This window comes from Fringilla coelebs (assembly GCF_963513975.1).
Source record: "Fringilla coelebs genome assembly, chromosome: 2".
NCBI classification, from domain to species: domain Eukaryota; kingdom Metazoa; phylum Chordata; class Aves; order Passeriformes; family Fringillidae; genus Fringilla; species Fringilla coelebs.
In genome coordinates this window covers 77,798,893-77,825,810 of record NC_140029.1, presented here as the reverse complement: position 1 = coordinate 77,825,810, position 26,918 = coordinate 77,798,893, and the positions used below count along the sequence as shown (strand labels likewise).

Below are 26,918 nucleotides of genomic sequence, written 5' to 3'. Positions count from 1 at the left end.
TCATGTCTCATGGAAATGGTGTCTAAAAGCCTCCAGCTATTACTGGAACCTGAACAGTCATGCCACTCCCCAAACCTTAGATCTTGACAGTGGTTCTCAGATATTTGTCTCAGTTCATGCATATAATGACATTCTGAAACAAATGATGAAGAATTGGGGGAGAAAAAAAAATACTAGTGACTGAAACATCATCAAACATCTTAGATATTATCTTCATAACAGGGAGGTCAGGCTTTTCTTTCATTTCCTGCAGATTCTTTGTCTGTATCATGCCAGCAAGATAGTCTCAAATACAGATACTGTGGAAGTTGTAAAGTTTTTAATTTAGATGAGCTCAGTACCATCACTTCTGAACTTGGGAAAGCTTATTTCCTTTGCCACCATTATATTATTTTAGGAGTAGACTCCATGAGCTAAAAGTAATAAATACATACAAGAAATTTTTTTGTGCAATTTCTATTATAAATTAGCTCAATGAAATACAGAACAAGTTATCTTTAATGACTTGTTCACCCAGAGGGTAGGAAAAGCTTTTTTCTGTGTACTACTGTTGCAGCTTCCACATAGGTGAACCACAGCACTTATACAGGAATTTTCTGATAAACTGTATGGAGATTAGTCCCTGTCCTGTCCATTTCATATCACATCATATGATAAGAAACTGTGCTATGATAGTCATTTTGTGTTTAATCTTCCAAAATCCCAACTGGCTGTGGTCTTTAGTTACTAAATAAAAGAAGGAAAAGTCACATCCAGTTGAAGAAACTCACAACAAAATGAAAGATGGTTTGCAATGTATCCTTCAATGTCTGTAATTAATGAAAAAAAAGTTACTAAAAGAGAAATCAACAAAAAGGGAAGGAAGACTCATAAGAAGAAAGGAAAAAAATAAGAAAGTAGAATCATGTGTGTAGGATTTTTACAGGTTAGTATACCACTCAGTGTCAGAAACTTCTGAGAAAAGGTTGGAAATACAAATGTGTTTTTCTCAAGAGGCAGATAACATTATGTAAAACAATGTGTTTAAAAATATATATTGCATATATTACTCAAGTGAAAAAGTCTGTTGCTGAGAAGTTCTGAAAGCAGTGCTATTTATTGTTTCACTTTACTTTTTGGCTTAAATGTTGGAAACCATTTGAAAATTTTTCTTCTGTCACTTAAGATTGGTTGCTTATTTGTTTGGTTTTAGTTGTTGCTTCTAAATGACAGAATGAAAAGATGAAAAATGCTTAACTATAATATCTCCACTTGATTCTGTGTTTTGCCTGGAAATTGCATTATGCAGGCGTGAAAGACAGCTGAGAAGTGCGCTGAAATAATTCGTGTGAGAAGGGATGAAACCTGACAGACACAGAATGATTATAACTAATTAATCATAACCATCAACAACTGTAACCATGAACATCCTAATTATTGTGAACTTAACATGCCAAGTTGAATCACATAGTAGCTCTGTAGTTTTCAACATAATCTTGTTTTTTTATTCTGTATGTAAATATTTATTCTAATTCACTTTGGTCCAGTACTTCAGGATTTATGAATGCAGAAATCCTACTGAAGTTCAGGGAGATTTGGGTACCTAAGAATTCCCTTTTTCCTCAAGGCTCAGAGGAGAATTAAGCTTTATTTATGATACTGATGTCATTAATTAATGTTATTGAAACTGGGAGTAACAAAAGGAAAAATTCTTCAACGCTATGAATTTCCTCAACCTTTCTGGGGTATCTTTCCATGCAAGATTAGATTATAGAAAAAATGAGTGGTTAGACAAGACAAAACAGTGGAAGAAGCATATAAATTCATAATTTATACAAAAATCTGTGTGGGATCACAAGTAGTGAATATTTTAATTGAAATGTTGTATTGCCTTTTAAAAAGTATGGCATGCTAAATAGTGAACTAGTCTATTTTTTGTCTCATAAAAAGTTTAGGTGTTTTAATTAATAATAATTAATAAATAGAAATCATCCAATCTGGAAAGGAAATTAAATAGAAAAATAATTATACTAGATTTAATACACAATTCTATAAATCTATTTAGGGAATAGTTATATATATTAACAACTGAAATACAGTACAATATAATAATAACAACCAAAATAATACTTATAATGCTAATAATAGTAATACAAATTGTAATTGAAAAGGAGAAGACAGAAAGAGAAAGGAATAAAACCCAAGGGAGACAAGAGATGCTCAGTGCAGTTGTTCCCCACCCCCTGACTGATGCCCAGCCTGTCCCCCAGCAGTGATCGGTGCCTCCCGACCAGCTCCCCCCAGTTCATTCACTGAGCAGGATGCTCAGTGCTACGGAATATCCCTCTGGCCAGTTCGGGTCAGCTGCCCCGGCCACGCTGCCTCCCTGCTGCCTGTGCCCTCCTCACTGGCAGAGCATGAAGCGCTCAAAAGCCCTTGATGTCAGATAATCACTGCTCAGCAACCATGAGCACATCAATGTTTTGTCAACATTATTCACATAAATCCAAAACACAGCATGGCACCAGCTACTAAGAAGAAAATTAGCTCTATTTCAGACAAAATCAGGAAACTAGGATAGTTAATTATCACTTAAATATGTTGTAATATGATAGAATGTATTTGCCACATTTATGGATTCATGACTTCACTGTGATAGGAAATGTAGAAGGCATTAAAAAATGTTTCTATTCTATTTACAAGGTAAACCAGCTAGATGTAGCCATGACATACAAGAAAATGAAGAACAATAAACAGTAAACCAGGTATTTTTAAATTGTTATCATTTATAAAAATTATATTAAATAAACATGTCATTAAGGATAGAAAAATGTTCCTTTATTTGACTACGTATCTGCCTTTCATAGTGAAAATATAGTTCAGGGGTAATGAATTGTGTGTACATTAAATTTCATGCTGATACATAAAAAAGTGTTTTGTTTTTGCAAGAACACATCCCTGGAGTGCCAATATTCAAAGACCCTTCTTTATTTTTTTCTGAGAAATAATTATCTTGAAATATCTGAGAAAGATTCTGAAGATGCTAGTTTAAATATAAGGACAGTATCTTGTGTGTCCTTTCTCTGTTTTTCACATTTTCAGAGAGGAATTTTTAAACATTTTCCTGAGTTCCTTGTCACCTTTTGTCAGCACTCCCTGAAAAAAATCTGTGTATCGACCCCCTTCGCTTAAAACACTTTAATAGCTCTGCAGATGTACACAGAGAGAGGGTTGTTGTCAAGCAGGCTTGGACTGCATCATTGTTTCTCTATGCTCTCTATTTCTGTTTTTGCACAGTAACTTCTCTGAGAAAAAAAAAATAACCTTTTTCACATCATGTCGGTCTGATGATCTATGAAGAATTAAAACCTTTCTGGTAATAAATAATAACAGCAGCAATGATAATAAGCATGATACATTCTAAAGTGTTTGAATTTTGGCCTTTTATTGTCACCTAAAAGCAATATGGTAATGTGATTTTTGAAAGTCCAAGATGTATGCTTCTCCCATTATCACTGGTGAGATGATGTTTCTGTCATGGTAGAAAACTTTTCTCCCAAACTTCCTTTCACACTTTTTCTAGTTAATAATTTCAGATTTAAAAGTTACGCTTAGGTCAAATGAGTGACCCTACTAATACAGCTCTATTTACTTAATCTGATATTCCTACAAAATAAGTGTATATCAATATAAAATATTCTAATAACTTCCTTGGACTGTTGGATGTTCTGAGTATTGTGTTTAATTCATCCAATGTAAAACTTTCCTTTACAATCACATGTGATATCTTTTCAATACCCACCTTTCATTCTTCTATAGATTGTGTTTGTGGGTTATTAAACAGAACATTTATATTTTCCATTGTTTAGAGTGTATAGTCAAACCATGTTTTTGTTTTAGGCTATAATGGGATTTTGAAAAACATGTTTTGATGGAATTCTTTTCCCTGTAAATCTTACCTTTTTTTAAAGAGCTACAATTCCAGCTCAAGGTCTATTTCTTCGTCCTGTCTTTCAAATCCAAGGAGAGGAAGGCTACCCTCTCTTTGTGACAATGCAATAAATAAGTTTGTCCTTGGCCTGACAGAAGAATCTCTCCTTGTGTAGAGCTATTTTTACTTTATTGGAAAGAATATTGCCTGCTTTATACTTGTCTTTGGGTATCTTCAGGATATGTCTTTAAACATTTTAATACATATCATATTATGTCCATTTTAAACTCCATAATAAATTTGCATATAAAACAGTTTAAACTTAAGGAACCAAGCTGGCAGAGGACATTGTTCTGCACCAATCTAATTTCTACTTTAAAGCTAAATTGACTGGTTTAAGTCACTGATAATGAGGTACAGAGACTTTTACATCTTCCATGCTAGGCTACCAAGCAATAATTGCCTACAATAAAAACAAGATCTGTTTTTCAACTTTAATTTGATCCTACTTTCATAGCAGTTACCCCTCGACTGTTGACTGGGTCACAAAAAGCTGTTACCCCCATTAGCTGCAGCAAGGTGATGAACGCAGTGAATCAATGATCCCTCATGCACATACCTAAAATGCAAACTGCAGTGAAGGTGACTTGGAAGGCCATTAAGTGATAAAAACTGCTCCAACTTTTGCAACAGTCCTTCTGTCAATGGCAGAACTTTCCCCCTTTTATTTAAATGTTTATTTTGTTGTTAGACCTTCAAATGTTTTTGGTTGTTTCCACTGCCTTGAGGTTTTTCTCTTTTATTTGCCTTTACTCCTTCCCACTTTCTGTGGAAATGTTTCCTTTTCTACTGAATCTTGTTAAAACTGATAATCTTGTGGTGGTGTCATTGTTCCACAATGCATATCAATACATAGGTATATGTGCTGAGAGAAACCCATGCTTTAGCTCATTTCCAAAAAATGGCAATAGCCACTGTGGAGAGAGCAGCACTACCTGGCAGCTCCTTTGGATAAGATACATAAATGGTTTTCCAAAGTTTATAACTTCTCTCAAAGATCAAATACTTCACCTAGCTAATGTAAATACACTTGCAATGTAAATTTGACATCCAGAAAGCACTGCACCAAATCCATGGGATTTAATGTCATGCATCATCATAGCTCTGGAATTTCTTTACTATTTCCCTTTTACAGTGGAGACCACTCCTGTCTCACAGGTTGTACTCTAGTGACACTATATAAATTTTTAATTGAATAATTTCTCAGCAGTAAAGGAAATTTGGTTATCCCTGCCACATGCACTCTATCTAAATGTGCAGTTTGCATAGATATTGTTAATAATAAGTTACAGTAGACATGTAACTTACTATTGGACATGACACTTAACTGCATTTTTTCAAAGTGGTCAATGCTGTTTCTTATGTTAAAAAGTATGGGAGTTATGTAGCTGAACCCCAGGCACTGCTTTGAAAATAACCTAGTATGTGTTATCATCTTTGCCACTAGCAATGAGATATGAGTAAATTAATCTTTCAGGGCAAAAGGTGAACACCTATGGAGTACAAGAAAGCATTTTCTTATCAATCAGCTATAGACATCGCAATAAGATGAAGGACAGACTCATTCTGTGTGGGGCATTCTGTCATGTCACACGTGTTGCAGGTTTATACTGCAGCAAGAGTAGTGAACCAAAGGCTGGTGTCACTGTGTGAGAAGTTACAGTTCCCACCTCTAAAGCCGGGCTCTCTCCACCCTTTCTTTTTTTCTCTACCTCTTTAGAGTTTTAAAGTGAAATGAAAGGTGTTTGTACAAATTTTTGGTAGCTGCCTTTTTTTCCCAGTGGGGATAGATATGTAATGGCTGAGATTTACAAGAAAGTAATTAAATTTTCCATTAATTTGATTTTTCCTTATTGCATTTATTACTTTAATGTGGGGGAACTGCAAGCATGATCCTCCGCCTTTCCTTCCTTTTAAGCTTCTCTACATTTATTTGTTTTACAGCTAAATCCCTTCTTTTGTACCTGCTAATCCTTTTTCTGCTGTGTGCTAACAAGAAATCCAGTTCAGAACCAAGAGATAGCCAAAAAAAGATGAAATTCAAAGCTCTTTGATACTTTCCCCCTTTAGTTTGAAAATAATTGTTTTGAACAAACAGAAACTTGAGTCATACATAGTACTTTTATTTTAAAACAAGAAAGAATATCTTTGATTTTCATTTGGTGAAAAAAAAGTATATTTTTCCATCCCAATGCACATTCAAAGCAGGAAATGGAAGAAAAGATATTCAAAGGTTGCTATAACTAATAGGAAAATGGCATTTAGTCACCTTAGGACTTAACTAAGGAAATTTCAATTACAAGATGTGCTCCTATCCAAACTTTTCATGCAAGGATGTACCAGCCCACTGTTTTCTGTACACAAAATAATAACTACCTTTCTGCAGAATATGCTGTCAGGTAATATGCATTAGGAGACACTTTTATGAGAAATTACACCAGAATGTACTATAACCCATGGTGTGCTTATTTTAATATGCAATACAATATTTAGATTTTTAATTATGTATTGACCAGCAAAATTTTTCAACGTTTTGTAGTGTAACTAATTTTAAAAAAATTCTGCTGGATCCTACATACTTTTTTTCTATTTAAGCATGATACCTATTGTTGAAATCAAAACACTATTTTATTTTGGCCAAAGACAGCATAAATTTTAATGTATTTAAATTTTAAACTTCTGCCTGTGCCCAAAACATAATTTAGAAATGTGAAAAAAAATCAACTCAAATTACTTTTGAAAATCATTGGACTTAGTTTTATGCTCTACTAGGTCTGAAGCAAGATGAGGACTTTCTGCATCTGATAGAGAAATGCCAACTGAGCGCAGTTAAGATAGGAATAATTCTGCTCCTCCTGTTCATGCTGTTTGGTGTTGTCTGGCTCATCCCAGCACCCTGGGATCTATGCAGAAATTAGGAAGTATGGCTACAGGTCACTCAATGTCAGTGAGAGAAGCTCCCACTGGCCCAATCTATTCATATTTCTGATCCTCATTTAATGCTTGCTGAATCTTCTGTATCCTTTCAAAGATATCTTGTTTCTGCTCTCTTCACCTGATCCACATCAGATGGAAAATTCTCTAGAAAACCCCTGAGTGAACAGAGGCTTTAAACACCATCAGTGGCTCTGAGGAATGACAGACACAAGTGGGTGAAGACACCAGTCTGATGGCAGAACTGAACTCTCATATCTCTTTACTACAGATATAAACACTAGAGCATTACTATCCACAACAAATATGAATCCATGTTGAGTGTTCTGTGTGGCAAATGGAATAATAGGATCTTCTGGTTGAGTGGCTTTAAATAATCACAATGAATTCTTCGTAGCAGTGCCCTACAGCTTTATTCAAAAATTTTTGTTTCAATAGTGAAATGTTTCTTATTGCCCTAATGGAGGGAAACTTTTGGAGGGAAAATATGTTTACCTACAACTGTTTTGGGCTTATAGCATCAGAGAAATCATAAGGAAAGTATTTGAAAGAGTAAATGTGCTATAGAGTAGAAATATTCTATAGTTTTAGAACCAATATGTTGATTTTTCTTTCTGTCTTCACCATATCCTGTGTGCATTGTCCAAGTGGGATCTGCAACATCATCAGTCTGAACATAAGCAAAGATATTCCCTCCGGTTTTATTTCTTCTTCTGTATATGAATCTCTTCTACTGAGGGAGAAAATCAAGCAGGATATAGTGAATGGAAATAAAAGCACTATTAATTGTATTTATAAATGACACACATATATATAAATATATAGTCTGCCACTTTTTTTCATGCTGTATGCAAGAGCGCTGAAAAAGGAATAAAGTGCTGAGGCAACATGGAAGTTTTGTAATGGAAATAGATTTATTTGTCAGGCCCTCCTATAATAGATCAAGGTATAAAAAAAGGAACAGTCAGCTTTAAAAGAGGAAATAAAATGTGAGTTGCAGTAGCCACAAAATTTAAAATCTTTGGTATGTAACTAAAATGCTCTGTTCTTTTGATAGATCTGGGGAATTTTAGCGGTCGGACAAGAAGTGCTGTATCCGTACGTGAAGGCCAAGGAGTTGTTCTGATGTGCTCCCCTCCACTGCATTCTCCAGGTACAGTAGGCTGCAGCCCGTGTTCATGCTCCTCCTTTACAGTTTCCTCATTATTGGATGCCCAGGATTTTAGATACAGTATGCATTTGATTGTGGAACTTCAAAGATGAGATAGCCACCATTCTGCTGACAGTTTTTGGAGTACCAAAGGACTAATTCAAGCTCATATATTGCAAATGCCAATGAATAGCAGCAGAGTGTTACAAGAGTGTCTAATTCCTGGTGCAAAACTTGAATGTAACAATAGTCTCCATGCCATCAGAAGTGAATATGCTGCCTTGAGGTCACAAAAGATTGCTTTTAGTGTTTAGAAGCCCTCAGAAATTGCTCCAAATTCCAATGTCATGATACTTTTGTTGAATACAAATTCTATTTTCTTTTCAGTAGTAGAGACATGATTTGGTTTCTTCCTGTTACTGTATAACTTAGTTTTGTAAAACTGCATCATGGCTAAAAGTCAGAATTACCATGAATTCTATGACATTCCTGTGGATTCCCACATGAAAACATAGGTATTCCAGAGAGGTTGCTTTTTTGATTTGCAAATTGTCGCAAAATCTGCTCCTGCAAAATCTGTAGACAGCTGGGTGCATCCTTATATTTGCATGGCGTACAACACCTGGAGACACCATGCTAGACAGAATAACTTGTTTTTCAGCAGATGCAGTATAGCCTATCTTTTTCTTCTCTGGGAAATAAGGTCTATACTGAGGGGATTTTTCTACTCCAAATTTTGGGTCTGAAGAAACATAACATTGCAGATGGAAGATCTGCAGAAAATAAAATCTCCTCTGAGTTTCTGTTAGAGAAATTTGTTCAGGAACTATTCATACTGCAAGGATTGTAATTACTGTATTACAGTTATCAATGCCATCTCTCTGCTTTTCTCTCTTCTGAGCAGATTCTTTTGTTGGGGTTGCCTCTACAATCTCTTTCTGAGTTTGACACTGCAGTCTATTTGATGTAATTGAGTACATGATGTTAAGGCTTGATAGTGATAAGTAAATGGAGGGGGAAAAGATGTAGACAGAAAAAGTGAGTGGTGGTTTCAGCAGTGTAGATGAATTTCATTTCCCCAAACAAGCTGAGATTGAAAAGATAGATGGACATTAATCAAGAGTGAAATTGTCATACACCTTTTAACAGCTGCCAGTCCACAATATACACCTTTATATATCATCAAAATGTTTAGAATTCTTTTCTTGAAATTATGCTTGGAGTTTTATTTAGTCAGATTTTAACACTACAGTTACACAGACGTTGCCTCTGATGGTGAAAACCAGCATCTTTCATTTTCATCACTGGGACAGCAAAACCCCTGCTGTGCAAACTACAGTGCTCAGAAACAGCATTCAGTTGTTTTAATTTATATTGTTTGAGTACCAGGAGCCTATGCCAACAGGAAAATTACTTCCAGAAAAAGATTTTTGTCCTCTGTTGGCACAATTTTTCACCATAGCTAAGCCAGAAAAGGTTCTACAGAGTGATGAAGTAATCAACAAAAGCTGAAAAATTGCACTGATATGCAGATGTAAATACAAGCTCCTATCAATGGGAAGGGGACTTGGCCTCCCTTCCTTTTGTTCTTTTCCAACCTAAATAAATCTGTGTTTCTATCACAGGAAATTTGCTTCCAGCTTCTTATGTGCAAAGCACTGGGGGTTAGTAAGTCCTTGTGGTACCGCAGTGGGACTGCAAGTGGTATTAATACAATGGCTGGAGTCTCCCTGGAGGGGGGAGAGCTACCTCTACAGGCCTGGTGATGTTTCAAAAATAAATCATTTTACAAAGCTCTGGCAATAAAATACAAGTCATTAATGAAAGCTGACTGCCAGATCAGAGTCCACTTGTAAAAAATAATTCTGGAGAAAACCTGAAATTTCAGAGTGAAGTGTAGGAATTTAATTCTGAAATTTACAAGAAATGTGAAACTTCCAGGTAAAAAGGTCTTTTGCCAATGCTTCAAGGATTTGTGTGCAGGAACATCTAAATTTTTTTTAAGCATTCAGTTTTTCGGTACTCCATTTTAGTTTCTGTGTCTGATTTGCAAAGATGGTGTTATCTTCTAAATGGCCCTAAGAAATTTTGAACAATAAAATCACCCAGGAGCCAAACTTTCAAGTGGATCCTAAGATGTTATAGTGGATATATCAAAGCTAAAGACTATTCAGAGCATGTTTGCAATGCATGAACATCTCAAATTAACAAGACCATGAGTTATGGGAGTGTTTCTGATGACAGAGAATTTTTTGTGGATGAACACTGCAAGCTTTGCAATATTGATTTATTCACATTGATCAGCACCTTTAGAAATAATTTTCAATTACTTATCACAGGAGATAAATCCATGATACAATATCAAGCCTAATAATTCTCCACAACCTCGTAAACATTTTGTCCTTCAACAGAATCCCATTCCTCAATCTCTCCAGTCAATAACTGCACATGAGCTTGCCCAAGAACTTCAGCTTGAGCCCTTTTGGACACTGTGGGAAAAGAAAGATGACTTAGTGAAAGAACACTGTATTGAGAGAGATATAGTTTTATTAACGTGTTTTCAAATGGAAGATGAAGTAAATACTTTTGAGTAAATAGTACCTACATTTTATTCCTACAGAACAGAATTTTAGAAAAAAATTTGAAAGGGTTTACAAAGCACCACTGACTGAAAAAAAAACCACTACACTAATTTCTTTTGACAAGATTTTAATCAGAGAGGCAGTTTCATATGCATATTGACTTGATTTCTGTTTATTTATGCTGTGATATATTATCAAGAGGTAATACATTAAACACACAAACACACACAACTTGTGCTGTATTTATATTATTCATATGGACTTTCATTAGATTGTTGTCCATATATTTTACAGGGAAAACAAAAGGGAATGTGGGGTGGCAAGCATACCTGAAATAGATTCTGACTATTGCCATGCAGATTGAGAAGATAGAATTATCTCTTTAGTTTAATAAATGAGTTTTTCAAGTTATTGTCATCTTTGCTGAGTAATAGCAAGGCAACAAACTGAGGGAGTTTTTTTGGAGAGACATTATCCACTCTTTCAAAACGGTGAAGGGAAATCTTTTCAATGATAAGATTTTTCTGCCGATTCTTTATGTCAAACAGCCACCAAGAGATTGTCACCTCTTGCTTTTCCTGGACCATTGCTCATAAAAAATGCTGCCTCTTGCTTCCTTGGGAGTGCTGTATCATTTTGATGTGCCTACTCCAGAAGCTTTCCCACTAGCACTGTTTTTGTTGCTAATCCTTAACTTGTCCCCTGTGAAATATATTAAATGTGGATAACTTGATCATTCATAAACATAACACAATCTTTTTTTTTTCTTCCATAAACACAATATCACATTCTTCCCAATTATTTATTTTCTCCAAGAGGGGTTTCCTAGGCAGTTAACTATTAGCTGTCCTTGCTAAGCAAGAGTTACATTAATTACCAACTGCTTAAATAACAAGCTTTGTTTGATGTTTCCAATTTAAAATGCCTCTACTGCTTTCTTTCCATAAACAGGATTATGGTTTTTCATTGTGGTATTCTAAATGATGTAAATATAGGGTTTTATTCAGTCATTTAATCATCTTAATTACAAGGTTTACCACAAGATTAAAAATGAATGGAAGTTTTCATCCAGATTTACATGTTTCCCTCAGAATTAATACTTTCAGCTGAGCTTTTTAAGGCTTTTATTCAAGGCTTTCAGTATGAGCTTAATGGAGAACGACGATTCCCATTGTTAGACTGAGCAGAGCTCTGATGCACACAGGGGAAGGCAGATGTGTGCTCCATCCTGCCTCAGAGGGATGCTGCCGTCTGGAGGGAGCTCTGCTACATAATCTATCTGCATGTGACATCTGTACAGATGTTAAACTGTAACTTTTTTTTAATCTCTTTCTAAAGGGTAAAGCTGATCTTACAAAGTTTGGAAACTGTGCTGTAAGCTGCATCATTTATACCTCCCTTTTACTGTTATAAAGCTGTGTTTTTCATGAGAAAAGTTTCATCAAAGGTGATTAATGCCAATGCCACAGGGATCACAGTCCTTCCCATCCATGTCTGGATGTCTGCATACTGCGCTGCTAAACAGGCAAGCCGCTAAAAAATTCCTGCTACCATGTGCTAGAAACTTTTGTCCTGTTCTTCTGTTAATGACACAGTTTTCTTGGTCCTCATATTAATTGGAGAAACTCACACAAAATAAAGTTTCTTTAAGTCATTCTAAGCTCCTATTTATGTGTACTTGAGACATAGTCAAACATCCACCTCAGAAGTAAACACAAACCTATCACTTCTTACTGTTCAGGGTCTGCTAAAGGAACATGAAAGCTGCATTTGCATTAAATCTGCAGTTTTGGGCTGCAGCTTCACAACTAGTTGGAAACAAAGTCCAACTGAAGTGCAACATAGCCTTAGAACTCCCCTGGTTTGGACACTGCGCACATTATATATAAAAATAATAAGACAGGCTGTAAATCACCTCATTCAGGCAGACAATTGTTAGTAAACTTCTCCAGGCAAATTAGTTATGATAGTTGGTTATATTTGGGCTGGACTGCTCATTACCTTGTTTACAGGCAATTGGCTCAGGTATCTGCATGCAGGACACAGCAAATTCTGTTCTGAAGGGCTCCATGCACCCTCTGGATCTCAATTTACTAAGCTGATCTGGGGAATACAATTCTCAGATGTCTGTTTATAGGTAGCTGAAGGTCACAAAGTTTTTTTAAGGTTGTGTTGTGATTTTAAAATTAAGTCCCAGTATCCAGACACCCAACAGTGGCATTTCAGTCCACAACGTCAGAAAACTTCTGTCCTATATGTAAATCCAGCCATTACAAGTTTCTTCAAAATCACAGGAAGCCTGCAATATCTTTGATTTCTGATGCTCCAGCCCTCTCTAGGCATGAGTGGATGCTCTTCATCATGTTAACCTGTCAGTAGAGGTGAGATTTCTTCCTGACCACAGTTTATACCGTATTAAACAATATTATGTATTAAGCAGTAAAGTAACATCCAGATTCTTTTCTATCATATGGTTGATTTTTTTTTTTTCAAATCTGAATTTGCAAATCAGCTTTAGCATGCTTTAGCATTTGCTTCCAGGTGAGGCCAGTATGCTGGTATCTCTCCTTTTGCCTTGAGACTAAGGCAGAATTGCTTTTCTGGCACCGATCAAAGCACTGGAAACACAGTTTACCAAAAGAGCTGGACAGGTCATGCCTCTAACCATGACTCTCCCATAAGCTAAAGAGAACTCATTAATCACTCAGTACCTTCTCTTAGTTTGTAGAGGTCGATATGTATGAAGCTGGTGTTGGCAAGTTGAACATTTCACATTCACTGTAAACAGTCATCATCTCTTCCTGACTGCTAGACTTGCTGAGAAGGTAGAACTGTCCAACACTCCAGTATAATTCCTCTTCTACTAACAAAAGTGTGGTGAGAGGAACACTGGTGTTTGAGGGTTGGGGGGGGAGAGTTTTGTTGTTGTTATTGTTTTTATATTCCTGTTAAAATCCTAGTATCCTAGACTTCACCAGCTGTTGAACTGCACTAAGGGGATCTACATGGACCCTATAGAATACTCAGAATGTTTTAAAACCTCTGAGAGTTCTGTCTACCAGACTAATGAGTTAGATCATGAGTTGAAGGGTCCCTGTGTTTGCCTATTAGACTTTATTATAGACTTGTGAAGATTTGTCTTCTATGGATAACTTGAATAAACCTTAAATTTTGCTTTTCAGTAATTGGAAAATAAAAAGCATTAGCAGACAGGTTCAGAGTATCTTAACCTTTATATTCCTATCCTAATTCCATGCTAACTTCATAGGACCATCTTATCTCTTAACACATCACATATTTGCTTGGAAGAATCATAAAGATGTTTCACTCTTGAGTCATCTACTTTGACACATTTTCTAGGCTGCTTTTGAAACTTTCATGTCTAGTGATGATAATTCGCATGGGTGTTATCATTAAATAGAATGTCCATGGCCCCTGACATTGCTTAACATAGAAATCTGGGGTCTTTATTTGTGCAACTGATTGATGACCATGCCTGTAGTTTTCATTATGGAATGAAAAAATGCAATTAACTTTCTTTTCTTCTATGGTCTTTTCATTACTCAATACATGACCAGTAATTTTGCTGCTGACTTCCCTGAAGCACATTTTAAGGTTTCCTCCCTCAGTCTTGTTGAAGGCATTCATCTGAGGATATGAAATTTAAGAGTTTGGGAATTACAAAATTTTCTGTAGGGCAGAATTTTAACAAGCTGTATTTGCCAGAGTGGAGTTACTCCCAGTCTGTGGGCGATGCGTTGTTATTAAATTTTAATTGCTTTTTAATGATTGCACGTGGCCCAAATTTTAGACAATGTCTGTATAGTAGGTGTAGGGATAAATAAGTCTAGATTTTCTCTCATTTTTTGTTTGATTGGGTTTCTTGTGTTGTCGTTGTTGGACTTTTGGTGGGTTTTGGATTTTTTTTGTTGGTTTGTTGGTTGGGATTTTTGTAATTTGAAATGTAATAAATTAACAAAAATGTATTACTGGTACAACAGTAATAAATTCTTCCAAAGAACTTGTGTTTTAAAAAAAACACAAAACAAAACCAGAAAAAAAACCCACAAAATTTTCCAGATATTACCACGGTTGAAATATCTTCCTCACCCTCTCAAAAATGCTAGTAATTCTTTCAAATAATACACTAAATTACACTGGAAACTGCAATTTATCTGTCCCTACACCCACTGGATCCCTGGCTAGAGCTGTTTTTCCCCTCAGGGACCATGAAAATGCAGTGAGAAGAAGATGGTTGACCTTTCCCAATTAAGGCAGCACACAACAATGGATGATGGGGGCAGCCCTGACAGGGCTCTGCTTAAGGGATATGCGCTGTAGTTTCACAGTCACAGTATTGTCTACATGTATTACCCCAGCTGACAGCACAGGAGAAACAAAGTGAAAGGAGATACCAAGAAAAGAGGGAGGAAGCATGAGAGATTAATTAATTTTAAAAATATGTGGAGTGAGTCGGCCCTCAGGCTCATGCACTATTGCCCCTCAGCTGTACGTGACTATTTGTCTCCAGCCTGACAAATAGGACAATGATGAAAAGTTTCTGTAGTGGGCAAGCTCCTCTTCCCTCAAGACAAGTTACTGGCCTGTTACTGATATTTCCCAACCAATTAGACATAACTAACAGAAACCTCTTAGTTTAGGGGTTAAACCAGACAGCATTGTCCTGCCAGGTTTGACAGAAATGGATGCTCATGGTATCACATCCACTTTTCCTCAGCTTGTGTTGAAGAGTACCAACTAAAGCCTTGTAACAATTCTTTCTGTGGCAATGGTTACACAATTTGTAAAACAGCAGCAGCCCAAAGTTCACAGATTTAAGACTGATGTCACATACAGCAGTTACCATCTCAGAGGTGCTGGGCTCTCCCAGAATTGACCCACTCATAGTAACCTTCCCATTAGAATCCATTCACTGTTTAGATCCAATGTTTTACTAAGCTGATGCCTGGAAAAATACCATTTCACTAGCATGTCAGTTAGCTAAATGTCAGAAAGCCCACTTTGTTTAAGTTAGAAAATTCCTAATTAATCCTAATTACCTCTCCATATCACAGAAACAAATAGAGTGAGAAAGCAGACATTAATCTGTGTAACTAAGGAGAAGAAGCCAGAAATATAATGCTGATCAGACAGCTGAAATAAGAGGAAAGAGAAGAAGGAGAAAGAAATGAAAAATTATCTATTTCTAAGGCTCTGGATTCTAGCTTTTTGTCTCCATGACCATTGTGATGAAATCTTAAGGATGTGGAATAAAAGATGAAAATGGGGCTTTTCAGAAAACACAATTCTTCCCACACTAGGCATAATTAGCTGAAAACAATGGTGATTCTGGTAGAGATGACTACTGTAAATGCTAGGAGACCAGTTTTGATTCAGAGGCAGAAGGCTTTGGACAGAACTGATCTGAGTTCTGCCAGATTCCATTAATAAGTTTCTTTATATAATAAAGTCATTTATTCCTTATTTTGTAAGTATGAAAGTGAATTTAAAACCATTTGAGGTGATAAAAAGCTTAATGAGACATTGATTTTCATAAAGCCAGATTTAATCAGTTCAGGAAGATTGTTCCAAATAAATTAAGCGGTATGAATGGTTGGGATATCTTATTTGCATTTTTCTTTTTCAAAGGAGAAACTAGAAATTGTTTAGAAATACATATATATACACATATATAGATGTATTATGGGGTTTTTTTTCCTATACTATAAAATTATAACTGTCATGAAGGTAGTTATAATTAAACATTAAATATGGTAAAGGCAATTGCTTGGATTTTTCAAGGAGAAAATGACTGGATAGGTATAAACATAATATCATAAGAGTTCAGACAGCAATCTGATTATAGTCAGATCTGAATCACTGTGCAGCAGCACACGTACATTCTATATCTTCTGAAAACAAAATATGTTTTCCAGAGCAGTATTAATGAAAAGGTGACTTTTTATGACCAAAATGCCATCTTTTTAACAATTTAATAATTAATATCACACTTAATTCTGATAATTTGATTGCCCATTTTATCTCCCATGTTCCTATGCTCTGTTTCACTACTGTTAAAATCATTGTGATGACTTTTTTCGCCAGTTGATACAGTACCTGTTGTTTTGATACTGCTGCCCCAGAATGGAGATCCTGAAGCAAGAAAATTTTACTTAATTTATTGGCTTATTGAAGCATAAATTTGCATTCTATTTTTCCTCTTTCAATAAGTGAGAAAATGTCCTATAGGAGACTGCAAGGATAAAAATTCAGGAGTTGTAAGAGAGAATGAAAGAGAGAGGATGTAGGTAATACTGATAAAGTATTTGACAGCTTGGTTTTTCCTGCAGAACCACAAAGTCCTTTAGGAGTTTAGAAAGCTGGTTTCAGTCCTGAAGAGTCGATTTTCAGCTCTATCAAATGCAAGAAGAAAGAAGCAATACCTATTTTCCAGAAGATAACAGTCGATGATGTATAAAGAAAACATCAAAGAAAGACGAAAATTGCACTGATTTACAATCCAGATCTTGTGACTTTACAAGATCCAGATCTTTTGTTGCCTAGAATCTGAAGTTAAACTTTCCAAATAATATAAAAATTGATTTAAAAAATGGCAGTTTTAAAATTAAAGCTTTCAGGTGTGCAAACTATACTTGTGCGCAAGTACAAGTGAATTTTCACAGTTTTTGTAAGTTTAACTAATTAGTATATCTAGCAAGTACATCCAAAGGGAGAAGGGTTGTCCTGGTAACACATCCTTGGACCTGCTTCACTGGGGTTCTTAGCCCTGTATCTTGCTATGTCTCCCGGTGCAAAGCAGGATGCTTTTGTTAGAAATTGTTTCCCGTGAAAATAAAACCAAACAGAATTTCAAGATTGTGACATAATTTGTGAGAAAGGATGACTTCCATTCTAAAGTGTAAGAAAGTGCCACAAGCTATACAGCTATATATTAAAAATCTACAAAGCTACAAATATATGAAAAAGCTAAAAATCTTCAGGCATCATGTCACAATTCTTTCCTACTCCTAAATGAAAATGGATTTTGAAAAGCAGAATAAGACTTCTGAAAATTATGCACATAGTCAGCAGAAGAGAGTGACAGACTGACTGCTGTTTGCATTATTTTATTAATGATATTTCCTTTAGTATAAACAAAAAGAATAGGAGAGTTGGACAAATACCTTCTTCCATTTGATACCTGTGTGTAATGGGACACATCATACGTATTTAAAATGTTTCACTTTGCTATTGCTAAGTGTTTGAGGAGGGGATACATAATCCTGTGATACTGGTCAAGGCTAAAAATAAGACAACAGAAGGCTACAGATTATGTCTCAATAACAATTATGCGACAAGTAGAAGATGGGTGGAAGCAGTTCACTGGGTTTCCAGCAGTGCAAAACAGTGTGCACAGGGATGCAAGAGTGTAATGTCTGTATGTAGAAACAGGTAGGAGTTGCATTCTCAACGCTGTTACACTTTCAATGATTTATTGTTGCTGACATTATTTGTGGTGATTTATTTGTACAAGATGGCTGAACAGCAATATCAGCATTCTGGGACAATTTGCTAATGTGACATGTTTCTTTCTCTTCGTCTGCACTTTATTTTTTAATTAAGGCAGAAAAAAAATCATCTGTCACCATCATTATAAATATGTAAAAAATTTATTTTTTGAACTATAAAATTGGTTTTCTGCTATTCTCTGAGGCATATGTTCACCAGTTCCATTATGTTCAGAAAAATGTAATGGCCAATCTATTCCTTGGTACATTTAAGACTAGAAAATATATCAAGAATGAGCTGAGCACTAGACCTTTAGCATCTGGAGAATGATGAGATTCATACTGTTATTTTGTTGTTTGGATTTTTTGCATATTTGAAAATTATATTCAGAGGGAGGATGAGAGAGTAGCTACCTGTCTCTGATGATCATACACAAAGGTCCTAAAGATTCAGTTGCTATAAAGTTTTGTGTGTGTTTTTTGGCATTTCGTGTAGGTGTAAAAAGAACTGGTGGGAAGAGGAACAAATAAATTAAAAGAATTGTGTGCTAGTGGAGATATCCATTTGACTATGGCTTCATTCAGAACTGCTGGAAAGCCACTTCCTTTTCTTACCTTAGGGTAAGAAATACTACAGCACCAAAGAAGCAGGCCCGAGAAAGATTCATCAATCATATTGTGTCATGCCCCTGGTGGAATTCACCAAGCACTGACCTGCAGATAGACCCAGCAAAAGCCTTTATATTTATATTAAAACACTTAATATCAAGAGAATATAAAGCAGAGAGGCAGTGGGCTGTGTCTTAAGTTCAGTGTGTACAGTCATGCAAGGGTAACTCTACAGACTCCAAGAACCCACGTTTTGACAGTACAATTCCTACGACGACAGCTACATGTATAGACTGGTGAATTCTGCTAAAAAAGAGTGTTTTGAAGTATAAACTAGAGCTCTTCTTGCCTTTTATTTTCATTTCTATACCCAGAAGCCTGAATTTAAATCTTGTTAAAGAAATCTTTCTGCTACTATTAATCCTTCCTGGCATTAGGAATCAAGGTGACTGAGGTGTAAAGGGACAAATTTAAATTGCTTCTTTCTTGTAAGAGCAAGAAACTGAATTGAAACACGTATATAAGCTCCTTGAGAGACTGATACTATTATAATTAAAGTACTTGTGAGTATTTGTAATCAAATTACAGAATTTGGTTTTCAGAGTTTCTTCTGCTGAATAAGCAGAAGATTAAGCATTTTGAATCACTCAGCTGAAAAAGAGTTAAGACAGAGCAATATTCTATAAATTTGGATGATCATCATCCAAACATTACTTCTCTTTTATTGTTTTGAAAAATGTCATACTTATGCCTTCAAAATGCATTATTTTTTGGCATCATTGCAGTAGTCATAAAGTGAAATTTCCGTGTAAAGCAGTCGTCCCATTGGGTGCAGGACTCTGGGTTCACTACAAGTGACAAAGCTCTGCAGTAGGATTTTTCATCATACTCACAACTGCATCAAACTTAGAGAAGAGCAGAGAGTGCTGAAGTAACTATCACCAGTGCCATTCAGTTGTAGAGAAAATCAAATGTCATAGCACAATCAGGGAACAAGAAAAACCTAAAGTGTGAATGAAAAAAAAGGAAAAAAACCCTTTAAATTCTGTTGAATGTTTTGCCAGAGAAAATAATTTCCACACATATTCTACATAGTGATGTTTTCCTAGCATTAAACAACATACTCAGTATTTTCCAGTTCCACACTTTTCAAATCAATATAAATAGTTAGTTAGGCATTACCACAGAACTCTTTTTCATTCAAATTATTAAGAAAAAATCAACTTGTCTTCTAGATTCAACACATTTCCATCATTAAGAAGGTTCTATTAATAATAAGCTATCCAAATCAGTTTTTCAGTGATGCTTTCTGCATATTTGCCTTTGACAAATCTTCTATTTCCTGCAGATCAGTGATTACAAATGCATAGGTTTCTTTTAATTGTTGAAATGGTCAGCAGCAGAGGACAAAGAATTCCACATCTGGTCCTCTTGTTCATGCTGTGCAGTCAGCTTTTATTCCCTTCAATGCACAGTAAGGTAATTTTGAGGTTATTCTAAATATTTTAGTCAACATGGTCTTTTATGAAATGTGAATTTGAATTCTGGACTAATTAAAGAAACTTAGCTCTCTTGGTCAATACAAAGAATTATAAAAATGGGTTAGTTTGACTAGATACACTTTCTTCCAATATTGTTAATTACAGCTCATTTTAAAATTAGATATTAATCAATTCTCATATCACCCATTGAACTATTTCATCTAAGATTGAAACAGATAAATTTTTAATGATGTATATCATCTTTCTAATGATAGACCAAATTTAGTTCTTCTCTTTGGAAATTCTTATTCATAGAATTTAGATTGGAGAAGACCCTTAAGATCACTGAATCCAGCAACCCTAAGCGCCATGGCTGTGTATCCTCTAAATACCTGCAGGGTTGGGGATTTCACCATTTCCCTGGAAAGCTTGTTCCAATGTTCTACAACATTTTGGTGAAGATTTTCTAATATCCAATTCAAATTTCCCCTGGCACAACCTGAGGCCATTTCTTCTTATCATTTCAGTTTTCGCTTGAGGGAAGAGACCAACCCCCACCTGGCTACAATTGCCTTTCACAGTTTTAGAGACCGAGATCTCCCTGAACTCTCTTTCTCCAGCTAAACACACCCAGGTTCCTCATAGGATTTCTGCTCCAGCCCCTTGCCCAGCTCCGTTGCCCTTCCCTGGACACGCTCCAGCCCCTCAATGTCTCTCTTGCAGTGAGGGGCCCAGAGCTGAGCACAGCATTGGAGCTGTGGCCTCAGCAGTGCTGGGCACAGGGGGACGGTCACTGCCCTGCTCCTGCTGGCTGTGGATGTTTCAATGGTTTCAATAGTGATTCTCTAGTACTAATTTACGTTATTTATATTATTTACATAATTTACTTTATTGTTCTTTTTCACCTATTTTTTTCCTATTGTTCACAGCAAATAACAATATTCAGTGTCATTTGTATTACCTGGTGTGATATAAACCACGGAACATCACTTTATTTGGAACATTCAGGAATTTTCTGTATAAGTATTGATTTCCATTCCTACCTAAAAAATAGAAGAATATCAATAACAATGTTGTTGTTTAAAATCTCTTAATTGCATCAACAAATATTTCTTAAACTTTTATATAGTTTTTTCTGCCTTGTGTTGAGAATTTTCTGTTTCCAGTGCTTGTCTTCCTCTAAAAATTCTTTCAAACATTATCACAAATTTATTTGTCAATCCTATCAGCTTTTTTCCCCATAAATTTCTGTCATTTAAATGTCTTCTTTAGTTACATAAAAGAACAATATATATTGATAAAATGACCTTAAAATATGTGTAAATATTTCTTTACGTGAGAAGGTTACTGAGAATATATACAAAATTAATTTATTTTTTTTTAAGTGTGCGCTACCTAGAGGAAAGAAAGGCATATTTAGCATTTGAGTATGACCCCTGCAAGAGGTTAAAATTACTGCAAAACACAGAATGAAAATCTAAAATGATCAGTGCATTGGAAAAATGGCTCATAGGGAATAACACTAAATTCAACAAAATTCAGATTGCTGGAATTATCAAAGATCAAATATACAAATAGAATAAAAAGGGATAAGTGGTTAAATGAAATTTTTCCTTAGAAAAATGCAATTACAAAAAATAACAAAATACTTAGTAGAATGGAAAATTCAGTAGTAGAATTCAAGGATATCCTAAGAGAGCTTCTACCTGTGGAGTACAAATGACTCTTGTTCCACTGCTCAGTGGTGTTGTTGTCCAGCTTTGGGTCCTACATTATAAGATGTAAAAAAGCAGAAGAGATGAAGACAATAAAATTAAATAAAGGATTAAAAATCAGGACTTCTGAAGACAAGTTGAATAGATTTGGCCAGCCTTGCAAACAAAAGTTTGATATGCACAGGGGTAATGGTATTCCACTGTAGCTGCAAAAGTTTAATATTGCTTTTCAGTAATGTGTTTTCAGTACTTGCAATATGGTATTTAGTTTAGGCAATAAGCAGTATTAAAAAAATAATATAGACAAATATTAAAGAAAACTGTCCTATTATCCAATCAAAAAAAATAGGTTATTTTGAAGACCTAAATTTAGGAATATAAAACACTGAACATTCTTTAAGAGTGGGCTGACAATATTTGGTCTTGCCTGAGGGCAGAAGAAGGGCCTGAATAATGTGTGGTTTTATAACAGTATTGTGACACATTCTGGAACAGGTTTCTTTTTTATTATGAGAATCATACCAATGACAATCAGATACCCATGATAATCCAATATCTTTTCAAAGCTGTATTTTTTGTCGTATGCTATGTGGTCTCTTTTAAGTAGTGCATGTATGGGAAATACATTTCTTCAGTCTTTATATGTTTCAGTGGCTGGCTACATTTCATGCATATTAAAGTACAAATGAGACTACATTTGTACTACATTGGCTGTCTACACTGGTAACAACAACATAATATTTGTATCCTCCAGAACAAGATGAATCCTGACACTACATTTACCTTTTCTAGAATATTTTCAGTTATTAGCTGTGTGAGTGGTTATACGAAAGAAAAGATTTGGAGATATATCACTGTAATTGAATCTGAAGAAAGACAAACATGTGATTGGTAGAATTGTGTTTCAGATAAGTGAGCAGCAGATACAAAGCCCCCAGAGAAGGAAATAACCAATTTCATTGCTAACTGATAAATCAACAATATCTGTTTGCTCTATGTGGGTGTGTTACAATGCAACAAACAAATTATGTTCATTAAATATTTTCTTGGAGGATTATTGAGCACTGATAATAAACCACAGCAGCACAAAGAAATGCACCACAGTTATTTATCTGGTTGTGTTGGGAGGATGGAGGAAGAACCCATTGTTATCATTCATTATAGATAAAAAGAAGCCTCTTTTCCCTCTTAATGTGAAGTCTTCCCCATTATTAGAGGGTACTGCATATTGCACCCTTATCCTCTGGATAGTGTACAGAATATTGAGAGGAAAAATTTCAAGGCTTAAATTAAAATTAGGCTTTATATTTTCAGACGGGGAGATGAAAGCCTATATATTTCCTTACAATTTATTTCATTCAAACAGAATAGTTCTAAATGCCAAGGGAAAGCCATCTTGAAAATTTCATTGAATAGATATATATTTCAATATATTTTATATATATATTTTATATATATATTTGAAATTTATATATATATATCATATATAATGTATATAGTAAAGTCAGCCTGTAATCTTGAGTGTACTTTTTTGCTGTTTTACTTATCAATTAAAACATAGCAATAAGAACTTCAGATTTGCAAAAACTTCCAGATTATATCAGATATTGGCTGTCATCAGGCATCAATACAATTTATTCATCAAGTACTGCCATCTTGTGGAATTAGAGTAATCAAAGCAAATTCTAAATGGACAAAGAGAAATATATTTTTCCAACAGGATCTCCCACTACACCACAAAATGAAGTCTAGAACTGGAATTATTTCTTGTTCAAACATTATAACTCCACAGAAGTGTAATTATGGCATGGGTATTTTGCATGCTTTGCCCTTGAATAGGCAAAATTTAGCCATGTTATGGACACTTAGCTTTTCAGCGACCTTAATAGAGTTTACGTAACAACCTTCTTGTTATGTCTTCACTTGCACCCAAAATACCACTTAGCTATCAGGACTGGTGAAAAGGCTGTCCAGAAACCTCATGTTAAAAGAATGAATGGAGCAATTTCTTAAGAGAAAATCCCTGAAGCAAATCTGGGAAACATTCAGGCAGTAACAAACTGGAGTGAATATTTGGTGTTATCAGAACGCTTCAGCACAGCTCTCTTTACAATACTTGAGGCATTATTTCATTCTGACCCACAGTGACAGAAACACTTTTGCATTACCATAGTACTGACATTTTCTGCATCAGAATATCTCCAAAAGCACTAGGAAAAATGCTGATATGTCAGTATTCCAGCTTCATCCATTATGGGAAGTACATCACATTGTGACAGGTCAGGTATTAGTGTTGCTTAACAGAGAAAACAGAACTACAAAAATCATTTAAGAAATTATAATAACCAAGATTTCACACTATAAATTAATTCTGTCAGGAAATAGATGAGCTCTTACTACTTTATCATCAAGTGACCCAGATTTTCACCTATATAGCCTAGTAAAAGGTGTTTAATAAAATACAGAAAAAAATTGGACATTAGGAAGGCTACATTAGGAAAGCTTTCCAAATCATCTTCAGAAAAAAATATAAATATTTTCTTAGAGACATCCTTCTGTAAACAAGTTTGGTCATTCATAAAAACAACTATCAGTTTTGCAGTTATCAAAATTACTTATATAATTTTTACACCAAGACTTTATATATAAGAGAATTTAGCAGCAGAAGACTTTTCAGCCCAACACACATCAATTTACAAGTGTTCTACAATACATAATTTCTCCATCTTTTTATTCCCTGTTTCTGTTTGTGTTGATGCAAAGTATCTGTGGAAAACTTTATTTTATGTTGTCAGACAACTGTAATTTCCAGAAAGGGCTCTGCATCCATTTTGTCATTGATGTCACATTAAAAATAAAAAAGATGGGCATAAAAAAAAAAACAAAACCTCAGCACACATTCTGAAAAAACCTCCAAACTTTTGTATAATGCAGTGTTTAGTTTTTCCTTTTGTTTTAAACTTATTTGTCCCTATTGAAAGCATATTGTGTACAGCATGGGAAAACCATGTACTAAGGTTTTTCTCAAAAGCAGATGACTTCATAAGGTCCATATCTAAAGTAATTACTTTCTGATTTTAAAATTCTGGTTTGGTTTATTTAGATTTTGGTAGCATTGAATTTTAGCTTAAAAATTTCTTGGAGGTGAACATTATTTATCTGTCAGGCTTGAGATGCATCTCTGGAGTTCAATATCCCATTGAAAAATAATGCAATGACAGTTGTATTTGTGCCTGCCCAAATGACACTCTTTCTAAAATCTTGTAACATAAACCATTATAGGAAAATTCAGGCTTGAAGTTTAGTAAAAACTGCTGGGAGCTGTGTACAAATAGACCTGGTGTCATTCGTTTGGTCTTTGGCTTCTTGTTCTGAAATCCTGAAAGTTCACTCAGCAGTTTGCCATTTTGTATGAGTAGGATTTCAGGCAATATTTAAATGCCTTTCTCCTTGCAGTTTACATGTGCTCCTGTGCTGAACTCTTGCGGGACTTGTGACAAACAACTACATTCACTATTTCAGAATATTTTATTGTGCATGTACAGTATAGATTACACACTTGCCTGCAGCTATGTTTTAAATGTTGAGTCTCCATTATTGTCTTTTTATTAGTTTTTTTTAATTTTTGTATGTCTTTGCAATCACGTGGGTATTGGCTTATGCTAAAAACCGATAGTAGAAAAACAAACTAGCGAAACAAAACAAACTCCCAGGTTTTGTACTTGGCCAGCCTTTGCTAGCAATTTTTTTTTTACAAACTCTAACTTCTAATTTTGCTGGCATACAAAGCAGAAACAGTCAGAGTCCAAGAATGTGAACAGCGATGCATGATTCATCCTCTTCTTGGGCTGCAAATTTAGAAGTGTGAGATATTTGCACAATGGATCAATGTCAAGGTACACCCATTTTCCCTTAATTGCAGTCATTCTGTGAACACCCTTTTGTAAAATCACTTCTGCAATATCATCCATCTATTTCTGTCAGCTAAAAACTGTGGGGTCCCCAGATCCCAAGCCAGCTGTGGTTGTTTCTGACTGGTCTGCAACATTTTCCTGAGATATTTCCACTGAAACCTATGCATAGTGTATGGACATGACCCTCAAAATTTTATTTAAGAATCTGCTGAACTCATTAACCAGGTTTAACAGGAGAAAAAAAAACCTTAAGTGTCTAAGGGGCTTTTCACCTGCAAAGGAGACCAAGAATTACAGATGCATTCCAGATCTGAACACTCAGATGCATTCTTCAGGTACTTTAAAGGATATTCCTGGGGTTTTGCTTTTTAGAAATGAAAAATAGGAGCAATTCTTTCAATGTCAATGGGCTGACAAGAATCAAGAAGTAAACCGCTAACACTTTGTTATGGACTTAAGAGTCTTGGCTGGAATACAGATGCTGTAGGTGTGCACAAAAAAAAAAAAAAAGAAGAAAAAACAAAAACAACAACAAAAAAAGCCTTAACCACAGCTTTATAGCATAAATGCTTTGAGTTTCAGGTTTGGCAGGAGTTCTGTTACTTTTTTTGTCTCAGTACACTATGCCAGTACACATTCATCCATCACGCCATTTTTAATAGCAAAAATTATTAAGAAAGTGACAAAATGACAGTATCCCCCCAGATTCAGCACCAGTAAAGACTAAGTATTTTATTTCCTTAGAAGCACAAAAATTTATTGCCTGAAATCTGTTCCTTAGTATTAATTCTAATTAATAAATGAATAATTAATTATAAGTGGTTTTAGGCTATGAATGGAGAAAATTCTCTTCTGTGTGAACTGCCAGTGAACCCACACTGATGACTGTTTTGGATTTGCTTTGAACTACTTTTAAACCAGAGCAATTAGTGAGACTGATTACTTTCCATTTGAATTGGTAACAGGTCTTCAGTTAAAGGCTGTGTATTTTCCTTGAACTTGTGTATTCACCATCATTTGGTAGAATTTTGTACTGCCATGAATCATTTTTTGCT

General features: G+C 35.2%; 1 protein-coding gene across 2 annotated transcripts in view; it reads left to right on the top strand.

Moving 5' to 3' along the window:
• Nucleotides 1–26,918, top strand: part of CNTN5 (contactin 5) — a gene marked incomplete at both ends in the record, with an annotated part of 310,341 nt that overhangs the window by 124,529 nt on the left and 158,894 nt on the right. For both annotated transcript variants that reach the window (XM_084200929.1, XM_084200928.1), the window contains one exon: nt 7,962–8,057. In XM_084200929.1, coding sequence (XP_084057055.1) covers nt 7,962–8,057 — 96 coding nt within the window. The remainder of the gene's footprint in view (nt 1–7,961; nt 8,058–26,918) is intronic.